We start from the raw sequence: 27,719 nt of genomic DNA on the forward strand, positions 1-27,719 counted from the left end.
ACCAGAGGTTCTGTTTCTTAACCTGAGCGGTGATCACGTGGGTGTTCCTTTCACTGTTATTATTTAAAATTGTACAGATAACATTGTATGTTTTCTGTGTGTTATGCATTGCACGATTAAAAAGTTAAAGGGAATAATGAGCATTTTTCTAGATTGTTCTAGAACGGGATCTACCTTGGCAATAAAACACACGTCGTGTGACTTTGAAGCTGTCTCCCCTTTCCTCCAGAGGCTCTGTTTTCCCGAGGCTACAGATCCCTTCTGTGGTACTCCACCTAAATAGCAAATTCCCTAAGGGTGCTGATCGGACTGGTGCAGCCCATACGGTCACGCCCATCCCCCCAAATAACCCTATTCCATCTACCTAATACTAGTTCCGTAAACCCAGGCCATAAGCAGAACTGTTGTGTTATGTCTGGTTCTTCCCAGAAAATGGAGACAAGAATAGCCAAGTTCAAACTAATCCCTTTACCCTGGCTCGGCGTCTTTGGGGGTGCTGAAGGTGGTTGGGACTCTACAGGGTGGTGAATGAGCTCAGGGATTTAATTGTTAACTTTCAAAGAAAACTGGACATTTTAAAAATCCACTTACATTTACATTGACAGTGGAACGGTAAAACCGATTTTTGCACCCTTAGGGACACGTTATGCCGGAATCACAACCTCCCCCGTCCACTTCACCGGTAACCACTTTCATCTACATGTATTTTGTCTCCCTTGAGGGACAACAGGTATCCGATGATAGAACCAAGTCATCTTTTCATCCAAGCCATTCGATATATGCTATTTTTAAAATTTTGTGAAGATTTTATTTATTTATTTGACAGAGAGAGACAGTACAAGCAGGGGGAGTAGCAGGCAGAGGGAGAAGCAGGCTCCCTGCTGAGCAAGGAACCCCCCATGGGGCTCGATCCCAGGACCCTGGGATCATGACCTGAGCCGAAGGCAGACGCTTAACCGACTGAGCAACCCAGGCACCCCCAATATATGCTATTTTTAAATGTTTCCCTTCTCTCTGAGTTCTAAGGAGAGACTGCATTAAGGAGAATTTCTTTTTTTCCTTTGGTGTAAATACTTATGGAACTTAGACTCACTGAAGCAGCATGCGTTGCTGACCAGCATGTACTGAGGCTTTCAGAGAAGTTGATTAAACTGGCTCATGTGTTTACTTTAAAATTAGGAAGAAAATCCTCTGTTTTGTGTGTGTGTGTGTGTGTATGTGTGCGTGTGTGTGTGTGTTTTCAACTATGAGTCAGAACCTTGGGTTACTGGAATTCAACTACAGAATCTTCCTGGAAGGCCATGAGGAGTGGTACTTTTCCTCTTTACTGACACAGGATCAGGGGAACTATTATTTATCCTGCTGTGTATAAAACAAGATAACGGGTTTCTTTTCCGCAGAAGCGGAAGGGCAATCCCACACGTGGTAACAGAAGATTTAGGAATAATAAAGGTAGACAGGTAATAAAAGGCAGAAGTCTCATGTCCTCATTTGCTGTCACGTGCTGAGCACAGTCTTACCTTGTGCTCTCAGGCCAGTGACTTAACATGATTGGGCTTCAGTTTTCTCAGATTAAAATAGAGGAGAAAAATCCTCTCTCATAAGGCTGGGGATTAAATGAAATAACATATGCCCAGTGCCTATCACAGTGTCTGATGCTTGGTAAGAATGCCTTAATGGTTAGAAACAGACCAAATGCCCTTTCACAGGAGAGGGTAAAGGAGCCTCACTGCCTTCACACGTGGACCGTTAGCAATGGAACAAATGCACCGTAGCAACCACGGCGCTGGACGGACGTGAGCAATGTGCTACTAGAAGAAAGAGTAGGCCCTGGAGGATTACAGAGAGCATGGTGCACTCTTCGTAAAGTTAAAAACAACTGGATAAATATCTGCTTTATAAAGCACGTGTGCAGTAAAGCTCTGTAAAGGGGGTGGGCGCCTTGGTCCCCTTGAGTTGGGGGAAACACACTCATGGGTGGGAAGTAAGGTAGCTCTAGGGTCAAGGTCCTAGCTTTTGTTTTTTGTTTTGGTTTCCTGGATGTTTATTACACTATTTAAAAATATATATATTTGACTAAATAAATGTGAGCCGTGCATGAACTGCTAGCGAGGGTGTGTCGTGAGCGAGGATTAGGGTCAAGCCGCTTCCCCGAGGTCCAGTTGAGCAATGATGATGATAATCATGAAAGAAAGACCTGTGTTCAGGCCAGGATTTCGCAGGAACTCCCTGAGCGATGCAGGTGAAGTATTAGGGAGTCAGGACCTTGCCTTCTGATACTTTTGTGGCTTAGGTTTTTATTATCAGGAAACTCTTTTTAAGTCACTAAAAATAAAAGCCATAATACCTTTCAGCTCTCAAGCTCATTTTGCCCACCCTTTTCGTTCCTTTGATGACTTGTCATTAAGATTCCATACTGTTGGGGCGCCTGGGTGGCACAGCGGTTAAGCGTCTGCCTTCGGCTCAGGGCGTGATCCCGGCGTTATGGGATCGAGCCCCACATCAGGCTCCTCCGCTATGAGCCTGCTTCTCCCTCTCCCGCTCCCCCTGCTTGTGTTCCCTCTCTCGCTGGCTGTCTCTATCTCTGTCAAATAAATAAATAAAATCTTTAAAAAAAAAAAAAAGATTCCATACTGTTGTCATCCCTTGTCTCACGAAGCTGAGGAATCACAGAAGAGCCGTGGATGACTCAGGACTAACTCACCAGAGCTCTGCCGGCGCCCGCGGGGGGCACGAGAAGTGCTGGGGGGGGGGGCACTGTGTTTTCCGCGGCTGAGTTCATTAGAGAGAAATACGAATTACTGAGACTGTCAAGTTTTATTAGTTAAATCAAGTACCAACATACAGGCTCTTATAAAGGATTTTTTAGACCTAATTAATCTTGGCATCAAGTATTTGTACTTTATAAACTGAATCATAAACCATTTAATTATCCGTGTCTGTTATCTTGAGGAAAGATAGAAAGGCCAGTGTGCTTTTCTTCCTCCCTCACCACGTACAGTCACCAAAGTGCGCATCAGAACGGGTTTAAGAACGGGGTCGTTACCTGCGGACTCTTTCTCACAGTGCAGTTCGGACTCTCGAGGGTAGAAACCAATATTTATGCCGTTGCATCGATAGAGTTTCTGCGTGAGAAGAGAACACCCACGTCTACCTAGGTGGGAGTCCGTGCCGATGGGGTAATTTACTCAGCCCCCCAGAGTGACACTGCTGCCTCTGCCCCTGGTGAAGGGGTATCAGGGCTTGTCCGTGACACGAATCCACAGAGAACGGAGGAGCGGAACGAGCCTCGTGCTTGCCGGTCACACCGTCCTGAAGGTACAGGCGAGAAGGGCCTCATGCGGGCCTTTCTCCGACTGGCAGCGTCTGCCACACTTCGGGGACACGGAGCTTCTCGGAGAGAGCTCGTTTGGCGCATCAGGAGTTGATAATAAATAAGTCACCCTTCCATTAGTCTTTTCTGGCTAACACCGTCCACATACCGTATGTGGCAAGATAGTGAATCGGTCTGGCAGGAGGCACGTCTTGGCAGGTTTTGAAATGAGACAGAGGGGGCAGGGATGTTCTGATGCTCTCACCCAAAGAGAAAGCAGGTGGCATTTCCGTATCAGGGGGTATGATGGTGGAGTTGCCCCGACTGAAGGCCGCTGCCTAGGTTTGGTTAGAATTGTTTCTCAAAGGGCGCGCATGAAACTGAAAATGGTAGAGTTTGCTTCCCAGACACGGTACCGTCCACCCCAGAGTGAGGCTGCTGTTTGTTCAGGATTCAGGTGGGGTTGCAAATACCCTGTCTTGACTAATTAATTCTCAGTTAAGTGGCTTTTGTTCAGTTTGCTTTAATCAAGGAATGCCTTTTTTTTCAATGGTTACAAAGTATGTAGTTAAACTACAGAAAACTGGAACCACTGAGATTTTTGTGCGTGCTTACTATACGTGCGTCTTAAGGTCCTCGCCATTACTGTTGGCATCAAGCTCCTGATGTGGACCCCAGAGCTCTGCATTCCTTTTTAAATTTATTTATTTATTTATTTATTCAAAGTAATCTCTATACCCACGTGGGGCTCGAACTCACGACCCCAAGATCAAGAGTCAGATGCTCCTCCGACTGAGCCAGCCAGGCGCCCCCGAGCTCTGCATTCTTGTTCCCAGGGATGGCAGACACATTTGCAGAATCACTTTTACTTAAGACTAATCATCTTGTTAGTCTAGTATGCATGCGTACGAGTACTAACCAAGCATCCCTGTTTTCATGTTTTGATAGTTCAATTGAGGCATTAATGGAAGTTAGTAACAATCCTGGAATACCAGTGCCGGAAGGGACCTCAGAGACCAGCCCGATGGTTTTAGAGAGGAGGAATCTGAGGTCTGGGCCTCACCCATGCTAACAAACTGAGCTGCCTCCGTGAGGAGTCATGAACCACATGAATTAAAATAGGGACACTTGGTCAACTGATTAAATATTTATTGCCCTTCTGTTATTTTCAAGGCAATATATGTTAAAAACCCTACCCTAAAAGTTTCCAAGGTGAACATCAAATCCTAAACATGCCATTTTTATGAGGTCTCTTGGAATTTCCTAAGGAAACTAATATACCTGTGGCTATCTGTATTAAGATATGTGTGTGCGTGCGCACATGCGTGTCTGCGTGGTTTTCTATAATAAGGTATATCTATATCTATATGTCTTCGTGCCTTTTCTGTCTGGGACCCAGAGCTGTCCAGCAACAACCTCATTTGCTGAGAGCTTGGCCGGGAACAGGGAGGATGCCCAGCACGTGTCACAGTGACTGCCAGGATAGGCCTGTTCCCCACTCACAAGAAACCAACCCCCCCCCCCCCTGCAGGCTCTCCCTCGGAGCCTGTTTAGACTGACCTTAGGCACAATCCAGGGGACTTGGATGTGCTAAGCATGGAGTAGAGAAGCAGCAGCTGGGAAGAAAACTGAAAGAGAACCAGTACAAGAAGGAATGAGAGAAAAAGTTCAAAGCAGGCAGACGACAAACGCCCGCAGGTTAAGGCCACTTTGCTTAGGGAGAGCCAGGTCTCCCCAAATCAGAGGCTCTAGGGGCTGTCCCAGTATTACAGAGGGGGATTGTGATTTAAGATCACAGGAGTGACCGCTAGTCCTTAAGTGAAAATTAAATAATGTTTGTAATAGATCTTCTATTAAAGTTCAGAAGGTTTGCATCCAAAGTGGCTCAAATAAAAAATGTTTTAGCACTTGAAGTAAAACCATGGGGAATCTGGAAAAACTCAGGTATGCAGAAGTGGCTTTTCTGCCGAGGCAGAGAAGGAGAGGAGACTGTTTTAATATATTCTCATCATCCCAGGTTCTGGCCTGCCTTTCTAACCTGCAACAAGATGGGGCCTGTTTCTGAAACAGGACATTTACCTCACTTGAATTATCATATAAAGGACAGGAAAAATTACATGATGTATGTGAAAGTTGATTGCTGGTATCAGATAGTTTATCATTTTCCTTTTATATCAGAGCTGTTGTCATGGTGCTTCCAATGTTAAATATTGGTTTTACACAGGGGAAAACGTTCAGGCCCCATTATCTGTCCTTGAAGGACTGGAGGGTTTAGGGTCCCTTGGGCCATTCTCTGTGACCCCTGAAGGGTGAGGCAGAATGCTAAGGGGTATGTCAGGTGGGCTGCACCCCACACCTAGACATGCAGGGATGAAGCTATTCCAGAGCCTCACTTCCTTCCATGCCCAGCCACTGCCACAATTGAGCACTAGAAAGAGGCGCTATGCATGTGTCTCTTAGCCCAGCATCCTGAACCTCCTTGGACCACCTGCGCCTGTTTGTTGCGTGGAAACTACTGTCATTAAGACCATGTTGCCACCAAGGCCATTCCTCCCCATGCCCTTCCCATCTGTGATTCTTCTCTGCTCTCCTTTCCCTTCTTATGTTTTGTTCCCAGCACCCATGTCGGTCTCACTAAGTACGCAGTTAAATAGCATTAGTCAAGCAAACACACAGGGCAAATGCTACGCAGATATGCTTCCTGACTCTCTCCCACATTCCAATGGGATTTCCCTTCCAAAGAGGTGCATTGGCTGTCACCACTGCACAGAGGGTTCAGGGGTGATGTCAAGTTCTTTGCCTACTTGCTGCCAGCCCATACCTAGCCAGTCAGCTGAATACCATGCTGATGATGACAGTCTTTGTAAAATACACATTTCCACTTAATAACTTGGCTATATTTTCTTTGACAGTTACACACAGGCTTGAAATATGCCATGTAATGCTTGGCTATGCTTTTTTTTTTTTAATCACAAATGTGTATCTGAAGAAAACAATTGGCACACACCTCCCAGTAATATCACTATAAATAATATGTGTACATTGAAAGAAATTGTATACCTTAAATCATAGGAACTGATGGACTATAATGAAACACATTTTTAGGAATTACTGTAATGGCATTTATCCTTAATATGACTTAAACTGTTTCACTGGAAAAGTCAGCAATAAATAAACGTCTGCCTCAAAGTTTGGGGACTCAGCGTTTTTCATTTGAGGGAGCTAGGTTGAAGAAAACGTTGAAATATGCACTTAACTCCTCTTTGTTTTTTAGCATGCACATCTCTGAAAGCCAACAAGAATTCTTCAGAATGCTGGATGAAAAAATTGAAAAGGTAAGAAGTAAAATAAGTGAACCACTTGTTTCAAGGGAAATATGCTAACTGCCTCATGAGTTAAGGTAATAATATTCTGATTTCTGTGTTCCAAAGCTGTTCTTGCAAGGGGATGGGTAGAGAGTTAAAACAAAGTCTCCCCTCACACCAAAGAAAAAAGGGAAAAAAAGAAAATGTGACTATGAGAATGTCTAACGTATGCTAGAGGTCCTAGGCTTGTTGATCTTTAATTAAAGCAGGTAGGGACAGCTAGAGACTAGTAAGGGCCTTTGCCTAGAGACAGAACCTTGCGATCACTGCACATCGTCTGCACCTGATACCCTGCTCTCACATCAGACTGCAAGCCAGAAGGCCGTCAGTGCCTGCCAAATCCTATGGAGTGTCCGCTCCGTGCTGACACTGCTCTCAGTGCCCTACGAACGTCGCATCCATGTTGCAGTCGATACCTACCGCAGGGAAGTGGCTTAGAGACTGGCGTTATCTGCATTTTACAGACAGGGAAACTAAGGCTCAGAATACTTGAATAACTGACAAGGTTTGCAAGGCTAATAGTGGTCAAGTTGGAATTCCAGCCCACATCTGCCTGACCCCAAAGCGGAATCGCCCAAGTTGCTTCTGAAGGACTTGCGTGGATTTTACATTGACAGGAAGATATGTGTGGAAATTGAACCCATACTTAGGATCTCAGAGTGCCATATGCTAATCAACTGAACGAAGTATGGAATATGGTAAGAATTAAAGGCTTACTTACATACTTGTAGAATTTAAATTCATCACTGTAGGGGATGAATTTTAAATACTACAGTTATAAATCTGAGTATTACCATTTAAAAACCCTGTCCTGAAGAGGAGTAAAATTCTAAATTCGGAACATGGCATGACTATGATTAAGGCATCATGGGCCAGTTTTGCCTTTGAAGTTTTTTCCATCTTAATTTTTATTTATTTTTTACTTTTTGTGGCCCTTTTATCTGAGCATTCCTTCATGGATTCCTAAGTTATGATATATATCACTCAGTGAAAAATAGTGAAGGGCTTGATTTCATCACTATTTCATCAGCAGACCCCATTCTGAAGTGGACCTCCTTAAAGAATAGTTGTACAATCCTCTAACGCACCATTAAAGGACAAGCATATGTTGCCAGTGTGGAAGCTAGAGATGGATGGTGAATTAGAATGGAACTTTAACCTGTAGTAGTACTTGGCTATGCATAAATACTCCTTTGCATATAATTTATTTTATTTTATTTTATTTTATTTTATTTTATTTTATTTTATTTTATTTTATTTTTAAAGGAGGGGGGAGTGGAGGGCAGAGGGAGGGAGAGAGTCTCAAGCAGGCTCCCTGCCCAGCACAGAGCCCAACTCAGGGCTCGATCTCACGATCCTGAGATCATGACCTGAGCCAAAATCAAGAGTTGGATGCTTAACCAGCTCAGCCACCCAGGTGCCCCATTTTTTTTTTTAATTTTTAGTGAAATCCTGGCTTACATATGACTTTAGATTGAAAACTTCATCTAGGCATAATTATCAAGTTTCACGTATTGGTTCAAAAGCTGCTCAACTTGCCGATAACATTTGTTTTAGTAAAGAGAGGCAAAAAAAAATAAATATTTTGTTCCCGCCATAATGGTGAAGACCTTTTCTTTCTCAGTTTGCTTGGATCTTTTTTCCTCCGCTAGCTCTGTGGCAATACAAAGGTCTTCCTAGTAGTCAGAGGTAGTCTGTAAAAACTGAAACCCGAATGGTAAGCTATCTCTTTATCCAAAAGCTACAAACCCTGACAAGGCATTTAAGGTGATCTGACCCCTTCCTGGTACGTTTCCATAGCAATGCTCCATCTCCTTTTACTCAAAGCTGGAATTCATTGCTCCCATCTGAAATCCGATTTCCCTTTTTCCTTTTGCATCCAAGGTATGATGTGTCTGACACAACAAAAGCAAAGTTTGTAACTTGATCAATTGTTGGATGCAACCTTCCCCGGACAAAGGAGTATTTGTACATTCAACATAAACAGTATTCTCTCTATGGAATACATTCGTGTTCAAAGCACCATTACGTAATCTGTGACATGCACCCAGTTGTAGATTTCTAGGGGAGTTTTCTATCCAGTCTGAGCCAGGCTTTCCTGTTTCTTCCCTCTTATCTAAAGTTCATCTTTCTGAATACTGTGAACGTGCTAGTCTATGCATTATTTAACCCTCGAGCCTCCAAAATTAAAATGTTCCTTCTTAACATATGCATTTGACTTAATAGAATCTTCACCCTATTTTATAGAACCAAAATTGGAAGCTGGGTTCTTATAAATTACTTTCCTGACTTTCCACCATTGCTAAATACTTCTTTGGTCCAAGCTAGCATGAGGACAACCATAAATGCAACTCAGGTCTATTCTTTAGGTTTTATAAAGTTGATTTTTAAAAGCCAAAAACAGGGGCACCTGGCTGGCACAGTCAGTTAAGCATCCAGCTCTCGGTTTCAGCTCAGGTCATGATCCCAGGGTCATGAGATCAAGCCCCACATTGGGCTCCACCCTGAGCATGGAGTCGGCTTCAGACTCTCTCTCCTTCTGCCCCTCCCTGCTATGTATAGTCTCTCTCTCTTTCTCTCAAATAAATAAATCTTTAAAAAACAAAAACACCTCAAGCACTTCATGCTGAAAATTAGAGTCTTTCTAAGAGGGCTTGAGTTTTGAGATTTAGTATCTCTCAGAAATGTCCAGGGATTCCTTTTTCTTCTTCAATTGATAAGAAGCAAAATTGACTGAATGTGCGGAGATTGAAACCCGCCCTTCCTTGATTCTTCCTTTATATTTTTTGGATGTCTGTAGGACATGGTTTCCATTTACCCTTCAACTCTCGACACCAAAAGAAATCTCTGCCCTCTCTCAAGATAGATGTGAAAGTACTGTTCGTATAAAGAAACTGTAGGACCGTTAGATGGTCTCATATGTACGGTGGAACTTCAGTTTGGACTGCTCTAGTTCGCAGATGATCGTGGTACCCAGGTGCGGTGTACCTTCCCCCACAGCTGGGCCAGCGCTTTCTAAGCAGTTAATGATGGTGAAGAAAAGCAAGTAGCAAAAATGCCTTAAAAAACGTATCACTTATTCAGTACCAGATAGTTACTCAGGATAGAAAATAGGGAATTTGGGATACACAATATGTAGGTAACAGTCCCTTGCCTTGAGGACCTCAATTATAAAAGTGAGGTTATTTTTACAATGTAATCATTTTACTGATTGGAGTCCTTCCTCCATCACCCCCTTCTCCCCACGCCCTCCTGCCCTCCCGTCATCACTGAGCCAGGTCCTCCTGTACCGAACACATGCGTTTGTTGGGTCAGGCGTTGAAACTTGAGGTCCATTAACCAGGCAGTCAGGACAGCCTCCTGGACACTCGGTACCGTTTCCACTGCGCTGGTGCCTAGAAGGCCAGGACACCGAGCTGCATCTGGGAGAGCTTTTGTCAGGAGAGCAGTGAGAGTTCCAGAGAGCTTTAGAACCTCTATTTGATTCGCTTCAGCATTTCTTCTGTGGAGAGTAAACATCCTATGAAACAGCAGGCGTACCTCGTTTACTTTTACCTCGTTCTCTTTTACTCGGATGTTCCACCCGTCATTCCACTGGAACCCGTAGTGGTTTTGCCTGACAATTCACAGACTCCTGAGCCTTGCCGGGAGTGGTGACATTTGCCTAATTTTGCACCTTAAAGAGAATGACAGTTTACTGCAGAGCAAGATAATGATTTTAAATTCTAGTCTTTCACTGTATTTAGAGGAGAATCTAAATAAAGTACCGAATACAGATCATCACATCAGATTTTAAGATATGCTTTCTTCTGTATGTTTGAGTTTACGTATTAGCAAAATAGGTAAGTGCATTTTTACGTATCTGCAGTAATCATACCTTCTCCAGGCAAAAACAAGGATGTGTATTTTGCTTTACGAGGATGTTAGAACACCTGATGACCGAGGAGCCTTTTGCCCTCTCAAAGACAACTCTTTTTTTTTTTTTAAGATTTTATTTATTTATTTATTTATTTATTTGAGAGACAGAGAGAGAGAGGGAGAAGGAGTGGGGGGAGGGGCAGAGGGAGAAGCAAGCTCCCTGCTGAACAAGGAGCCCAACACGGCCATCATGGGGCTCAGTCCCAGAATCCTGAGATCATGACCTGAGCTAAAAACAGACGCTGAACCCAGGTGCCCCAAGAGAACTCTTAATATTAAATAAAGAATGTCTCATTACAATGCCATTTGCATCCGATTAGTTTTTCTCAAGCAAGGCTTTGTAAACTTTGTTAGGCCATAAGCATCTCTTTGGAATCTTATAAAAGTTATAGAGACTCTCCCTATAAAAATGCACATATCATATACACAGATTTCTTAAGTAAAATGTCAGGGTTTGATGATTCCCTGGAGCCTGTCCCTGGGCTCCAGGCCAAGAACCTGTGGATCCATTTCATTGATGCGCTTCCCTCGGATCCAGGGCCTATCTGCACCCATGAACCTTACCAGCAATGGTCCATAGAGCTCTCTGGTTTTAAAGACTAGGAAACTCCACACAGACCCATTCTTCTTCTTTTCTCACTGCCCTTCCTCCTTCTCAGAAGGAGCCGATCGTACCTCACCGAGGAGGAGCGACCAGCCTACCTACTGTACCATCTCGCTTATTCCTGTGTGATCTTGAGACCCTGCCACTGTTGACAGGAATTATTCGTGATAACCTTCTGAGGAAATGTAGGAGAAAGAGCAGCTCTGGATTAAAATCAGCTGATTTTAAAGGACATTTGTTCATCGATAGACCTGCACACCTATTAAAAAAAAAATCACTTACACTTAGAAAATGTTTGCATTCTTGCAGTGGCCTGATGCCCTTGGCCCCAGAGCTAACCTAGCTGGTGAGAAAGAGCATGTCTGCATTTATAAATTTATTTCAAGGGCTCGTCCTCTTAATATTACATCAGCTCAGTCTGAACCGTGTCTTGAATCAATGTGTCCGAGATCAGAAGGTGTTTGCTTTTCGCCTGGTGAAGAGAGTGACTAGCATGTAATTTCCGAGCCGTAATGCTTGGTTCTATATATAAACTCTCCCTGTAGGGGCCTGTGTAACTTCAGAGTTGCTGCAGAATCAGATACAATGTGTGGCCGGCGCAGCTGATGATGGGTTTTACTCTCTGGGCCTGTGTCTGAAGGCCTCCTCGGTGCCCACTAGGGATGAGACACGTGGGACTGTTGTATCAGATCCTAAGGAATGTTACACAGCCTGCCTGTGTGTGCAGAGGAAATCATAGGGTGTACCTCCCTTCTTGCTTTGCACTTTTAGTAACAGCCAAGGCCCTCAACAGCCCTCAACACTGGCGGAGAGAGGCTCTTGCTGGCATGTATGTTTTGGAAGTGGGCCAGGCTGCCAGTATCATTTCATTTAACAGTTTCTTCTTCCGCAGTAAGCATAGTATGGCCTTGCCTTTGCTCCTAACCAGACCCTTCCTTGGGTCCCCTTTCCCTCCATCCCCCTGCCTCACCTTCTCTCTCTCCTGTGTGTACTTTTCCTCATTCATCGGCCAAATTAAAGCTGTAATTACAAGGGTAAGGATGTGACTCTGTCCTGTTTTGTTTTCTCCCTACTGAACAGTCCTGACGGTCACGTTGGTGTTGGAATCACTAGCAGAGCGTGTGCGCTCTGGGCGAAGATCCTAGGGCCGCTGATAGTGATCGACGCACGGCCAAGGAAGAGAAAGCAGGCAGCGAGCCTGAAGGAAATGAAACACTCAGTCTCTGCTCGCTTTCCTTTTTCTGGGCTTGATTTTCGGAGAATTCTTGAGGCACTAGCAGCCGGGCTCTTTAGGGAGCCGCAGAGAAGAGTTCAGATTCCAGAACGATGTGGTACGATAAGAGCCCCGGCATTTTTATGACTGAAGTGCGGCTGACCGCAGTGTGGGGCACCCTCAGTGAGTGCTGTCACTTTGTCGTGCGAGCAGTAGTTAGGCAAGGGAGGGCCGCCCCGGGTACCGCTCCCAGCAGAGAGACAGTGATGCTGGTGTGTGTCATTCCCTTGACTTGTTCCCATTCAGTGTCCCCTTCCTGGGCTCTTTCCCTTCTGCTGCGTGGCCGTTCCACTCTTTGCGTTTGGCAGCCATGCGCATTGTCTTAGCCCTCTGACCCAAGATTAGTCTTCAGGCCTCATTCGTCTTTGTTTCTCCAGAACCTAGCACAGGGTCTGGGACAGAACAGATGTGAGGCAAACTTGTTGAATGAGAGAATGGTACAAATAACAGCATGGGGCTCAGCAGAAGCATACAAAGGAAGGAGGTGCGGTCAGGCAGACCCCTCAGTAGACGGCTCAGCGAGATAGGAGGGGCCCTTCACAAAGAACAGCGCAACTGGTAGCGAGCAGGTCCAGTGCCAAGACCTACATTAATGAGGCCAAGGAAAGAGGCCGCACAGCGGAAGAGAAAGAGCCCGTGCTTCCAACCCTGGGCCAGATCTGAGAACCAGCTCTGCTTGGAACTGTGTGACCCCAGGCTAACTGTTTGACCTTTCTGATCCTCTGGGTCCTCCTTGAAAATTTGCATAATAATACCAACTTGTCTGGGAGATCAGAGAATAATTCACCAAAGTTTAGCAGAGAGTTTAGTCTGTTGGACGTACTTGAAGTTGTTTGTATCCTTATCATCAAGGCCATTTGTAGAGACTGGGGGGAGGAGGGTTTTGAGGGGGCTAGAACTGAAACTAAAAATGCAGAATTTAACAGCTTGAATTTTGCTGGAGCAGAAGTGCCTTCCTGTGGTGCAGATGTCTCCTTGTAGGCACGGTGCTAGAAGAGGGTGCTTTTCCAGTGTGCACTGCCCTGCCTGCCTCCTGTGTGGTATAAACGTGTTAAGGAATTAGATTCATGTGAACTTTTTTAAAGCCATTAAATAACCTTGCACGAGCTTTTGAGCTGTGATTGCAGAATGAGTCAGTGAGTCAGTGGCCTGGGTAGAGCTGGATCCCTATATAGATTTTTTGTGTTTGGAGGGTTCATTCTTTTTTAACTCTTGTAAGTTTTTTAAAACGTGCTTTTATAAATAGCAATACCGACCTCACAATGCTTGTGACAACAACACAAAGTTAGGAAAGGGGATCTCCCCAAAAATCATTAAAATGAACTGGGATGTGTTCTCTGGACCCAGAAATGAGCCAGTGGCCGAAGGTGCATAATTGAAAAGTTGGGTTCTTGCCTTTAGGGAACTGCTAATCTGAAAGCATAAAACTTCGAGTTGAGAGGAACTTTAGAGAATATCTCATCTGATTGCCCCCAACTCTGAAATCCCCACTAAGTGAATTCTCTGTAGCAAAGAATCACATGTGCCCATTTGTATCATTTGGGAAGGAATTACAAAGCATATTATGTTCTGTACATTTCTTGAAAGTTTTATTCTGAGATAATCTTGTTATTAATGGATGCTTATTCCTCTCTTTGAAGTTCTATTGAGTGGAGACGTACTCTGTTTCATTCCTAGAAAAAGCATTCTTGGAGCAGATAATTCTAGATTGCCCCCACTTAATCCCATTTTCCTACATAGATTCAGAAGAGGAGTGCCAAAATTCTTTAAACTTTTATTCCCAAAATTGGTTGTTGAAGGTTTGGAGATAATTTAATCATATCCTGCCTCCCTTCTGGGTTCTTAACAAACTGGAAACTGACACAAGGAGCCAGGTGACTGTCATGGGTCAATGTCTCCCTTATCAATGAGCCTCATAATTTCCAAATGCAGGGCTTCTAGTAAACTAGTTTGGAATATATTTGCAACACTTAAAACATGGAAAGGATCTATAGCCGGAATATGTAAAGAAGTACTATTAATACAAACCGATAAAAATCATCGATGAAATTTCCGGGTCTGTATCCTTGAAATTCTTTTACATTTGTACAATAAAGTTTACTGAAGCATTCTGTCTGATAGCAGGAAGAAAGAGTGAATGCGCTGGAAGCAGCCTAAGTGTCTGCCTGTAGAGGAACGAGTAGATGGAGCTGTAGGAATCTACAGTGTAATATTATACAGCAGTTAAATGAATCGGGTATATATATATGGACCGTGTAGATCTGAAATCATAGTATTACGTGAATAGAGGACTATGCAGAATGATAAAAATGGTATGATACCATGCCAATTAAAAAATTTAAAAATGCCATTCGTTGCTTAGAGTTGGACATTTCAGCAAGTATCTATGAAGTACCAGCTAAATACCATTCACTGATACACACGTGCACACACACACATACGTGTGTGTATGCACACATTGGTATGGTGTATTTTTATATGATATGTATAAATGGCATGTGTTTATATCTGTTATGTATTTAAACATTCATATACACATGAAGTATAGTTTATTTGATAAAGATATGAATATTAGAGTGTCAAAAATGATCTGGAAGGCCACATACTAAACGCATGACCATTGTTGCTCCTGGGGACGGGGGAAGGGGACGGAGGACTGCAACAGCAATTTCATCAGGGAGGGCAGCAGCTAGAAGCAAATGTTACAAAATAGTACTGCTTCTTAGGTCCCCAAGTGATAAAAATACAGTGTTTGTTACATTCTTTCTACTTCTCTGTATCTTTTAAATTTCTCAAGATTAACAGAAGTCTATGAAAACAGGATGATGTTAATGACAAAATGTCTAGCGGAAAAAAGCAGGTTACGTAGTGGTCACGGGTCTCACTCACACTTTCCACTGCATCCCAGCATGTGCAGTTTGGTGGAAGACCAAAAAACACTAATATACAGGCACTGAGAAATGCTCTACATCACCTGAAACGGTCCTGTTTTAGATTTCCTTTGAAATCTCTATTCCCAAGGATTTTGATAGTCATGACCAGAGAGGTAGTTGACTTCTGTTAATTGTTATTCTTATTGGCCAGTTGGCCAAATATGTGACAATCCTTAATTTAATCAGAGTGTCCCATTAAGCTAAACAGTCCCCACAAATCCAGTCGCTTCTATTTGCCCCAGCCTATCATGTGTCCTCTGGACCTCTTTCAGTTGTCATCCTTGCAGAGTGCTCATTCCAGGAAATGTGTTGGGTTCGTCAGGCCACTGGGACCCCCAGGATCCATAATGAGGTCCCATGGACCCTGCTTTCCCTTCTCTCAGGGTGCAGCTTGGCCACTTGAGCCACCACACGGACATGTTCTGCCCATCCCTGGGCCTAGGACACCCACTCCTCATTGCCCTCGGGCCTTCTCCCCCCTCATATCCGGCTAATCCACTCTTCTCTGCCTTTTATAGGCAGGGACGTCCCATCCGTAGCTGTGGTCCTCCTTCTGGCCACAGGGATGTGCTTTCTATTCTGAAAGCAAAGAGAAAGGGAAGGGATGGTAAGCACTGATCCAGCAGACAAGATCACTCCTCTCTGTGGGGAAGAAGAAAAGATACCAACCTTTCACACTTTCTTCTCTCTAGTCGCTAGCTTATGAGCAGTAAGAGGGGGAAACCCAACGTCCTCCACTCTGTCCACATATGACTGGCTGGGTCAGTCACCATCCATAGGGCCTCAGGGGTGGGACAGGGGGTGGTGATGAGAAGGGCCTGCTGAGTTCCCTAACCCAGCAGGAGAGCTGTTTCCCATTTATTTGACTCCTTCTGACTGTTCTCAGTTAAAAACTGTAAGGAAAGGAAGTGGGTACTTAGTCTCACCAAATCTCCAGCCATGTTCAATGTATGTTCTAGGGTATAAGCAATTAGTTCTGAACAAAGAGCTCAAAAGAGTTTGTCTGGAAGACACATCTTTGTCAAGAAGCATAGGGACTGAAATCCCAAACTTGGTAAAGCCATTGTCCTGAAGGAGGTGAACCCCAGAGAAGCCATGAGGCTTCATGTCCTAGAGGAAGTGAACCCTAGAGAAGACCCACCAGGCTTCATGTCCTAGAGGAAGTGAACCCTAGAGGTGACACATGAGGCTTCATATCTAGAGGAAGTGAATCCTAGAGGAGACACAATAGGCTTCATGTCCTAGAGGAAGTGAACCCTAGAGGGGACCCATGAGGCTCAATCTACCAAGTAGGTTGACCTGGCCTGGGGGTGAGGGGGTGGTATTTAAATCTTAACTCTTACACCTGAGAATAGACTAAGACAGCCCTTTGAATTAAGTCCATCAAATGGCCTGGAAATCTTCCACAAAGAATTCCACGAAAATTTATATTATATCTATTTATCATTAGAAGGAATCGGTTACAACAGGGAGAAATTTTATAAGATAACATTACGTGAAAAAAAAAAGTGTGTCTATCATAGGATTGAAACTATATAAAAATGACATATATATGGACAGAGATTTAAATGAAACTTGGAAACTCCAATTTATTAGGTAGATTGTAGGAAAATCTGATTTTGATTTTGATTGATGGTTTTCTTGTTTGTAAAATATGAACAATTTTATAAAATGACATTTTAGAGGAGAACTCTGGCCCCATCTTGAGAGCAATGTCTCTGAAGATGGAAATTATCTCTGTGGCTTGAGCTTCTAGGAAGAGGGCCAAACCTTTGACAACGTTAGCCTCTGAACCCACTGACGGTAATTCTGTTCTCTGGAACATGGGTGGGCAAACTATATAGTCCGTGAGCCAAATCTAGCTCACCAAACAAGAATGATCTTTATATGTTTCAATGGTTGAGAAAAGCAAAAAGCAGAATATATTTTCTGACATGTGAAAAATTACGTGAAATTCCAATTTTAGTGTCCACAAATAAAGTTTTATTGGAACACAGCCACGCTCATTCTCCTCCTTTTATCTATGGCTGCCTTCATGCTTCCAAGAGCAGAGCTGAGTTGCAACAGAGACCATATGGAATGCAAAGCCTGAAATATTTACTATTTGGCCCTTCACAGAGAAAGTTGCCAAGTCCTGCCCTAGGACATCAGTTCGCTCCGGCCTAGAGATATGAACCTCCCACCTTTATCCTCATTCCTGCTCACCTTCTGGGGTTGGGGGGAGGGAAAGAGCATCGTTGAAGTCATCTGAGTGCCAACGTCAGACAAAGCTTGAGAAATACATGCCTTAAAGCTTCTAAAATACCCTCCCTTTTGTGTGTAGAATGAGGATTCGGGGATAATAAACACTTCATGGGGGTTTTAAAGCCCTTTAGTTAATACTTGCTCTCTCCTGGAAGCGAAAAGCTCAGTATACTGGGACCGTTGTCACTGCTGCTGTTATCATGGCGATTATGCCTCCGTCTGGTCAAAGAAACCGTCAGAGGCTGTCACACGCCTACTGCTCTTTACAAACGAGACCTTTTTCCAACTGAAATAATAACGCGTGCGTCTAATTAGAATAAAGCTCATTAGAAACAGAGATGGCCATTCATGCCTTGACTGATGTTTCTAATGAAGTGAGCCGGAGGAGGAGACTCAAACGGTGCAGCTAATTATTTTTGCATTTCTTTGGCATTTCCTCAAAACTGTGGTTAGAAATTGTTGTTGGACTGTCAGTGAAAATGCTGCCGGAGGACTGACGGAAGAGGCCCTGCCACTTCCAGCCCCGAGGAAGGGGTGGAGGGCGCCTGCTTCTGGCCCGCTGCCCCGCAGGGGGAGGTTGAGGGGGGAGGTTGGGGGGGGGCTTCGTTCCACTTTTCCTCCCTTTTCCCACCTCCCGCCTCCACATCCTGGGTGTTCAGGATTCTAGCTCATCTTTCACAGATGCTCGAGCTGTGGCACGCAGCTCTCCTGCCCCTGCGTTCCTGGTTCAGGGACAGAGCTTTTAACCATCCAGATGCCCATGGAAATTTGCATCTGAGGTTGCCTCTGGATGGTGATGCGTGGAGGGAAAGGTCGGGGAATAAAAGTGTTAGGTGGGCAGAGCAAGGAGATGGCCTGTTAAATGTCTGCGCCAAAATACAGTCACAGCAGTTCTGCTTCCCTAATCGGGGTGCTCTTGGGCACCCTGAAAGCCACGAGGCAGGATAGAAGTCTATCCAGGAGGCAAAACTAAGTCAAGAAACTGAAAGTCAGGATGCCCACCATTAAGAAGAGAGAGGAGGAAGATGAATCATTTCAAGGAAGAGACAGGAAGTAGGAGAATCAAAATAATACACAGGCCAGAAGCTAACAGTGGTTCCTGGTGTCGTCCAGAGAGGTAAAGGAGAGGAGAATGAATACTTCCGTTGGTCGGTCAGTCAGTCAGCAAACCTGCTTTATGACAGGCACAGCTCACAGTTCGAGACGGAAATAAGCCTCATTAAAACAAACTTCTACAAGGAGCCTCCGTTACAAAACTCAATGTTTGCTTTCTATAAACAAGTATTTAGTTATCTGGCCCCATTGCAGTACCTGTGAAGTTTCTTAATCAGAATTTTGTGACAACAGCAAAGACTGAGCTTAAGACTCCTGGCTGAATATTACAAAAAGAAAACCAGACTAGGAATGCAAACTGATACAGACACTGTGGAAACAGTATGGAGTTTCCTCAAAAAATTTAAAGTTAGAACTACCATATGATCTAGTAATCCCACTACTGGATATCCACCCAAAGAATATGAAAACACACACACACAAAGAAAAAAGAGTACGAAAACACTAATTCGATATATACCCCTATATTTATTGTAGCATTATTTACAATAGCCAAGATATGTCCATGGACAGATGAGTGGACAAAGATGTGATGTGTATATATGTATATATATACAATGGAATATTACTCAGCCATAAAAAAGAATGAAATCCTACCATTTGCAACGACATGGATGGAGCTAGAGAGTGTTATGCTAAGCGAAATTAGTCAGTCAGAAAAAGACAAATACCGTATGATTTCACTCGTATGTGGAATTTAGAAACAAAGCAAATGAACAAAGAAAAAAGAGACAAACCCCGAAACAGACTGTTTAACTATAGAGAACAAACAGATGGTCGCCAGAGGGCAGGTGGCTGGGGGGATGGGTGAAATAGGTGTTGGGGATTAAGGAGTGCACTTTTTATGCTGAGCACTGAGTAATGTACAGAATTCCTGAATCACCGCATTGGATACCTGAAACTGATATAGCACTGTGTGTCAACTATATTGGAGTTAAATTTTTTTTTAAAAAAAGGGACAGCTGGTGTTCCTATTATACTTGCATTAGATTGACACTTATAATTTAGCTGTCCAGATGCACACTTTTTAATCAAAATATAAAATTGCATTTGCCTTGTCCAAAAAGAGAGAGAGGGGGGGGGACATGATTCCTTATGTGGTTTACATAAGTATTATTTATATAAATAAGAATGCTAAGTAGTGGACATGGGATTCTGATATCAGCTTTTCTCCCCCTCCTTGCATTCCTGCTGCCCTCTGCTAAATTCCAGGCTAGCCCTGGGACCAAGCTGTGCCCCAGTCTCTGCTGATACTGGTGTTCAAAACTTACTCTTTATCAGCTCTGTTGTTGAAGAGGACTGCTTTTCCTAGCGCAATCCACAGAGCGCTGACAACTTGCTTCACTTATTGAAGTCCCAAGACACTTCCTGAAAACATCATGTAACAGCCTCCATCCCTACACACACACACGCACACACACGCACACGCACACAACACTGCCTCCCTCCAGACGCCTGAGTGTTCATCACCATTGTGACGTGGGCCACACAAGGATTCCAGTAAATACCAAAAAAGACAAGGATGAATGAGACACATCCTGCTGCCTAGAGTAAGGGAGGCAAACATTTTGGCTAAAATCACTATAAAGCGTGGTGGTGGGATGGAAGGAAAGAGACCGATTCTCCCTGAGCAACTGGGGGAAAGGTCACTTGAAGATATGATGTTGGAACAACACTGTAAAGACTGAGTGGTCGCGTAGAGACAGCTGGGGAAGGGGGTCTTCGAGAAAGGAACAATATGTGTGGAGGTGCAGGGGTGTCCGAGCGGGAGCTGCTGGGACCCAGGCCCGTGATGGGTCCCGTCGTTTTGTTCATGTGTCTCTCTGGTCGCAGAGTGTGCATGGACCACACCTTAGTAACCATTCTTGTTCTTTGGGGTATTTGATTGAGGTTGTTTTCATGCCTAGGAAAAAGGCTGCAGTGAAACTATCTGTACATATACTTCTAAGAACTTTATAAAGATATCGTTTACATGGCATAAAATTTGCTCATTTTATATGTGCAGTGCAGTAATGTTTAGTAAATTTACCAAATGACGCAACCATCACCACCCTCCAGTGTTAGAACATTTTCATCACCTCCTGAAGGTCCCACCTGCCTGCTTGCAGCCAGTCCCCATGCCCACTTCCAGCCCCAGGGAAACAGCGCATATATTTTTTAAAAACATACATTTGGGGGTTTATCTTTGAGATTTACTTCAGTGATTGCTATAATAGAGGGTATGAACATTTTTATGACTCATAGTAGGTATTACCAAGTTACCCTTCGAGCTGCTCATATCATATGACAGCGCTGCCCGTAAGACAGAGGTACATTTCATTGTGCACCCTCAAGAATTGGGTGTCAGTATTTTTCAGTAATATCTAATTATTTGATTTGTATTTTTTGATGACTGGAGTAGGCCGTTTTTCTATTTATGTGTTCACTGGTCTTACATCATTCTGAATGAGTGTCCCCTTTGTACCCTTCCGTCTTACTGAGATCTTCTTACTGTCCATTTTTTTATTGGTATGAGCTTCTCCTATCACTCATTGACACATCGTATGCTGCAGGTATTTTTCCCATTATGAAATCTGCCCTTTTATCTTGTTCTTTTTTATCCAGCAAAAGTTTGTTTTCACATGATCGTGTTCCTCTTTTTATCTTTTTTTCTTGCGATCTTTTTCTCTTCCTTTGTGTAAGTTATTTCCCTCTTTCCCTGAGAACTGTTTCCCTCTCCAGAACTTTGACAGAAGTTCTGTTGTATTATTGTTAGGATTTAGCACGTCCGTTCTCTTGGAATCTGCCGTTCTTGGTGATGCCCTTTGTTGATACTGAATTCTTACCTGTCTTACGCTGTGTATCTGGGATATCTTATTCTGTGCAGGTGATGTTTTTGTTGGGTCTGTTTTAATAAGATCATGGGGAAAGTGGCACCCTTGCAAGGGAGAGACCTGGGTGGGGCTGTGTTATTTGCAGATGAGGGACCAAGGGGTGCTGTTGGTCTGGGAAGAATGATCTTCTGGTTCCAAAGGCTTAGATTAAGCCATTCTTTGGGAATTACAAAGATGCAGAGTTTGGGTTCAGCCGTTGACCAGTGTCATGGGCAGCTTGGAAAACGATCTGACATGTTCCAGCCTAAAAGAGAAGGCTCCCAGTCTGGAACAGGGTAAATGGAGGCCCATCCTATATTAGATGCAAGGTCAGAGGAGAAAACCTCTAGGTCCCCTTTCAACTCCGAAACTTCACATCTCTAGATATTTTTCATCCTTCCACTTATGCAACAAATATTCACTGCACATCTCACATGTGGCTGACACTGGTCTGGCATCCTGAAGATGCAGCATTGCATCAACAGTCTCTGCCTACCTGATGCTTCTCTTCAAGAAAGGAAGCGGCCACTAAGGAAAGGAATTAATATGTTAATGTCAGGAAATGATAAGTAATATAAACAAACGTGAAGCAGAGTAAGGGAAGTGCTATCTCATGTATAAGGTGTACAGGGAAGACAGTGGGGTGGCATGTGAGCAGAGATCCTGAAAATGAGAAGTGATTTATGTGAGGAGGGCTGAAGGCAGGGGGAGCCAGTCGGACTGGAGAAAGGACGACGAGCGCCCAAGTGCCTGGCTTGTTTGAGGACCTGCGCGTAACTGACGCATTCGGCTGTGGGCCCGGTGTCTCACCTAGACAGTTTATTCACTGCTGCATCTGTTATCTCATTTCTCAACCTCATCACTAGAGCTCTCATTTATTCATTATCTCCCTCCCATGTGCCAAGCTTTGCTAAACACCTTATGTGTATTACTTCTAATTCCCTCAGTGACACTGCATGTTAGGTCTTACTGTCCCCATTTTAGAGATGGAGAAACAGAGACTCATGTCCTCTCAGTAACATCCATATGGTTCTGATCTACCCCAGCTGTGAAATACTCAGTTCACAGCTGAGTGTTATGTACTTGAGATGTGCGTATTAGGCTGAATGCACACAAGTCTACAGAAATGTACTAGAGACTTCCAAGATAAAATCACACCTGCAACTGGACGGCCAGTCCTTGACTATGTGTTTAGTTAAACTTAAGGAGAAAAGCACTGTAGGTCCTTTAGAGGAGTAACTCGCTTGTTCAGAGTCACTCCTTGAGCTACGCTCTTTAGCAAAATTTAAAATTAGGATAGTGGTCTTTCCTTCTCTGTCCCTTAATATCCCTAATTCTTAGCCTGGATATTTCAACAAGCAAAGAATCCTTACCCTAGAATCTTGGAAATGTTTGTTCTGAGCTGACATAAACTTACTTAAGTTTCCAAGGAGATAGCACAGACAGGTGCCAAGGACACGGAAACCTATACAGAGCAGGAGCGCGGCGGGGAAAATCTCCACAGGCAAGACCTCTTCGAGATTTTTGAGTCTGCCCCAAGATGCCCCTGTAGTTCTTCCAACAGCCCTTCCTTGTCAGCGTCACTGGGACTTCCCGGCCTTCCGGCTTGCGGGGGCCTCATCGGGATCTTGTTCCTGTAGCTTGCAGTGGGTCCTTTGCACAAGGGTGGAATCGTGTCCCCCGGTCCCAATTCTGACCGCGGGAAGCATCTTTACACACGTCCCTTTTGTAGCCCCTTTACGGGGAAGGGCTTCCTCGGTTAGGAGGATCGCCGTGTTCCTCCCAAACCCAGCTCACTCCCACCTCTGCCTTCTGCCAGCTGAAGGTTTTCAGGTTCTCTTTAGCACAGTTCTTTGTAAATTTGCATGAGACGTGCAGTCATGTTGTAGAACGCCTGCCCGCGCGCAGGTGGGGCGTTTCCGTGACGGTTCCAGGTTCCGCATCCTTAGAACGGCGCCAGCCCTCTGGGGGCTCTTACGCTCCAAGCCTTTGATCTCCAAGTTTTCCGTCCATGAAATGCTTGGTTCTCAGAGCTGCCGGCAGGTGATAACAACACGGAACTGATTGGAATTTGAATTTCGTTGTCAGCTCACTGCAGTCGTAACAAAAAGGGGGAGGATGAGGCTGTGGTCTTGGGCCCCTCTGAGGTTTCCCTCCAGGTAAGAGGGCGCCGCTCGCCCTGGCGGGGTCAGTGTCAACGGTCAAGGAAATAATGACTGCGAAGCAGCTGATGCCATTTTCCTCCTCCTCCTCCTCAGAGTGATTATCGTTTCCGGGAAGCAAATGCTGGGGAAACGATCACTGCAGTCTTGGGTGCACAGACGGGTGATCTAGATTTGTCCCTCCGAAGGGGGTGCTCCCTTGTGGTAGCAGTAGACTTGGAGGCTCTGAGTGCTCCTGGTGCGTGAGCACCGCGTTGGCCCGCCGAGCCTTTGATTTGCAGCCTCATTTAGATAAAAGAAGGAAAGGGCCTTGGGTGTCTGCCAGAGAAGTTTATCCAAGTGCACAGGGTTCTGGCCTGTCTGGGGTACCAGGCTGGGGGTTGGGAGGAAGGTCTCCCCGCCATCTATCCCATCACAGTTTATGACCACGGTCGTCACTCACCGACAGCCACAGGAAGGAGGTCCCCATCCCCCTGCGGGGGGCTGGCCAGAACAGGGTGTGTAGTGACCGTGACCACGGTGAGGACAGCAGCTGACCTTTACTACCTGCCAGACACTGTGTTTTTCCTATCGAATCCTGATCACAAGCCTGAGACAGAGACCAAGATTATCCCCAGGAAGCCGAAGCCCACTATTCTGCCTGTTGTCCCACAACAGTGTGTCTGTCCATATATACACTGGATATGTCCTCTTGCCTTTGCTGATAAAAACTGCACGAGCCCTGTGCCTATTGCGGGTCTCCTCACGAGCGGAGGCTCTGTGGACAGCATCACCCGATCTGTTTCTAGCACTGTGCTGGTATGTTTGGATGTGTCCTGTGTCTCCCCTTGAAGAGTTAACTCCCAACCGTCAGGGCCCACGAGGTTCTTTCTAGCTCTCCAGCACGCGGCTCTGCTGAGTGGTCTGGGCCGAGGCCAGCGATGGCATCCGCTCGGGCGGCGTCCCCAGGGAAGCTGTGGGTGGGGGATGACGGCTGGGTGCCTGCCTCTCTTCTCAGGGAGACTGCTTGCCCAGTTTCTTTGCCCAGGAGATGTTTCACGCCGCAAGTGAAGCAAACGTAGAGGTGACACGGGGCTCAGACGCTCTGCAAGTAGCAGGGGTGGGAAACCAAAACCCGCTCGTTAGCGAACCACGTCCGAAGAGAACGAGCAGGCTGGGGCCATGTAGTGTGGCAGCTGGCCACCTCTCGTGCTTCGCAGGCCACAGAGACTTCACTGGGTGGTGGCGTTTTTTTATCAGACGCATCTGCATACGCACATACAACGCGTACAAAATGCAGTGTTGGGCACTATCCCACACCTCACGACCGTTGTTTAATCTTCAGCAACCGTGTGAAGTAGGATGATTGTTTCCATCACTACAGATGGGGAAACTGAGGTACAACGAAGATGCCAGAGTTAGGAAGTCACAGAGCCAGGATGACTGCCTGGCCAGAGAGTACAGCCCTTCACTCTGGTGCCGCTCAACTATTAGGAGAACGTGAAATATGTTCTGTATACAGATATTGTGACAAAGACACCTGTAATACATTTGAGAACTAGTTTCATGCAAAATTGTTGTTTTCTTTATATTTACTTTTAGGAGTAAGTTCCAGTTATGTAGAGAATTCTGTTCTTAAAGGGATATTCACCCCCAAAATTTAAACATGTAGTGTGTGTTCAAAGAGACAGGTTGAAGGGTACAAATAGTATTAATACCTGACCTTTTGCAAAGCCCTTGTCTCTGACCCGGTGACGCAGGGTGGGCGGGTACTTTTATTCCTGTCCTATCTCGAGGGATTACGGAGCAAGAAGCTGAACGCTTTGACCAAGACAGCTGGGCTGGGTCAGATGCGACGCTTAAAGCCCAGTCCTAACCACGCCCTCATAGAGTGTGTGACCTCCTGGAGAGAGGATGAAACATGTTCAAAAGTAACAATTGTGTTTAGTCCTTAAGCCTTCACGTGACCTGTTTGGGTAGCGAGTGAATCAAAAAAGCGTTTTTGCCTTTCTTGCATATCCTACACGTACCAAGCATAGTCCCAAGCATAGTCCCAGATTTGTTACACAGATTTCAGTGGATCTTTGAGTTTGTTTGTTTTTTAACCGCTGTTTAATTGAGAGTGGATTCAAACTAAAACATCCCTGGATTATACCGTCCCCTTGTGTAAAATTATGAATTCCAGGCACGGCGATAAGAATCGTGGATGACGAACAGCCCCGACCCCAACCGAAAGTGACTCGTTGGTTGTTTAGAGCAAGAGTCTTGAGAACTTGGTCTCCCGAATGGAGTGTCCGTTTGGTAATTTCTTGGTGAAAGACTGAGTCTTGTTTGTGCCTAATGTAAGTTCTTACCAATATAAGGTAAGGGCTTATTTGGGGCTTGGTAACACTTCCATGCCCCGAGGCATATACCGTTGGCAAACCAGCCAGCGCATGTTTGCGACTTCTCTCCCTTGTGCCCCGCAGTCACTGATAAAGCCTGGGTTCTCTTCCCAGGAGACAGACATTGAGAGAAAATTGCGGGTGAGTCACTGTCTCGGGTTCTGCTTTGAATTTCTCACTCACGTGCTGTCCTTCTCTTTTCCCCTCAAGGGTCGAGATTACTGTTCCGAAGAAGAGGATATCACATAGCACCCATTCTACCACTGAAACCAGGAGCTACTACTGTGTAAATAGGTTACACCCCAGTTGAAATCTTTGCAAAGGTCGGTTCTCTTCAGCGAAACAGCACCATAGCAAAAGAAGACCGTTCCATATCGTATGCCCCATTAAATACAGTGTTTCTTAATGAACTTGCAAAGGCATATTGCTAAAAACAAACACAAACACACACACACAAAACTGTTCTCGAACTTTCTTTGTTGCTGCTAGTTAAAACTTGTTGCAACTTCTCACTTCTCTTGTGTCCAGGTATGCAGCAAAATTCTGCAATTTCACCTTAAAGATACTGTTGGTTTTACAGATGCTCTCCAACTATTTTCTATAAGATGAGGTAGTGGTGAACTCAGATATCAAACTTCTGTGGTAGAACTGTTCTGCTTCTAAGACAAGCGTCTCCTTCCCTCTCTCCTCCCTCTCTGCCTCTCCCGAGCGGTCCAGAGCCTTGCTTCTCACTGGCAATGTTGCGCTTGGGAGATGGGATGGTTGCTATGGCAAGCCTTGTTTCTTTGCTAAGAAGAAGTAGAGAAGCCACTTTCCATTAAAAGCATGTTGGGACGTGACTCCCGGAGTGATGTAGGAGCGAGCAGCGGGTGGTTTCATTGACTAGGTATCTTCATCAAGGATTAAGTTTGCAACATTGGCCTTGCTCAGATGCAGATGGAAGTGTGATCACAATCATTTTGAATCCCTCTTCCCCACTTTTTTTTCTAAGAAAATAAACATTTTACTGTTTTTATGTATCCTTGTCTTCTCCCATTCATCCAGTTCAGTGTCTTACAGTGATCCTGGGTGCGGAAGATGAGCCCTCCTTTGCAATGACACCAGTAATTGAGCGTCATGGCTCCCTACCCTCCCATCAGTCATCTGTCACGCATTAGCAGGGCTGCCAGTGGTCAGAGGAGATGAGGGGATACCCCCTCGACGTTTTAGGAAGGCCACCCTGTTTCCTTTCCTTTTGTTAGCAGATAAGCCATCCTACTTCCTCACTCGCTCCCTTCCAAATGTTCCATGAGCCTTGCCACTTCCTTCTCTCACTCGCGGCACTGGCTAGGACAGTGCAACCCGTTCACCTACTGGAAACCTAGTACATCGACACTGGTGATGATATTTGGAAATGCAGAAGCCAAAGCCCTAGGGCGGTGTTGGGGAGTGTGAACTGTGGGTTTGGTAGAGTTTATTTTTCCATATTATATGAAGAGAATGATCTCTTCTCAAAGATAGAAGTAATATTTTTAACAAATGTCACAAGTAAATAGCAATCAAAAGGAGAAAATAATTTTTGTATTTTTTTAACGCGTTT

General features: G+C 44.8%; 1 protein-coding gene across 5 annotated transcripts in view; it reads left to right on the plus strand.

The window, feature by feature from the left end:
• The window catches only part of C2H1orf21 (chromosome 2 C1orf21 homolog), a 219,440-nt gene extending 192,281 nt beyond the window's left edge, over positions 1-27,159 (plus strand). For 2 of the 5 annotated variants that reach the window (XM_087858378.1, XM_087858383.1), the window contains 2 exons: positions 6,588-6,648; positions 11,256-26,342. In XM_087858378.1, the coding sequence (XP_087714504.1) occupies positions 6,588-6,648; positions 11,256-11,543 (349 nt within the window). In that variant the 3' untranslated portion in view covers positions 11,544-26,342. The other 3 variants (XM_087858391.1, XM_087858380.1, XM_045811474.2) reach the window with 3 other exon arrangements.
• The last annotated feature ends 560 nt before the right edge of the window (positions 27,160-27,719 follow it).

This window comes from Ursus americanus, chromosome 2 (genome assembly GCF_024610735.1).
Source record: "Ursus americanus isolate L20-20 chromosome 2, mUrsAme1.1.p, whole genome shotgun sequence".
Lineage (NCBI taxonomy): Eukaryota > Metazoa > Chordata > Mammalia > Carnivora > Ursidae > Ursus > Ursus americanus.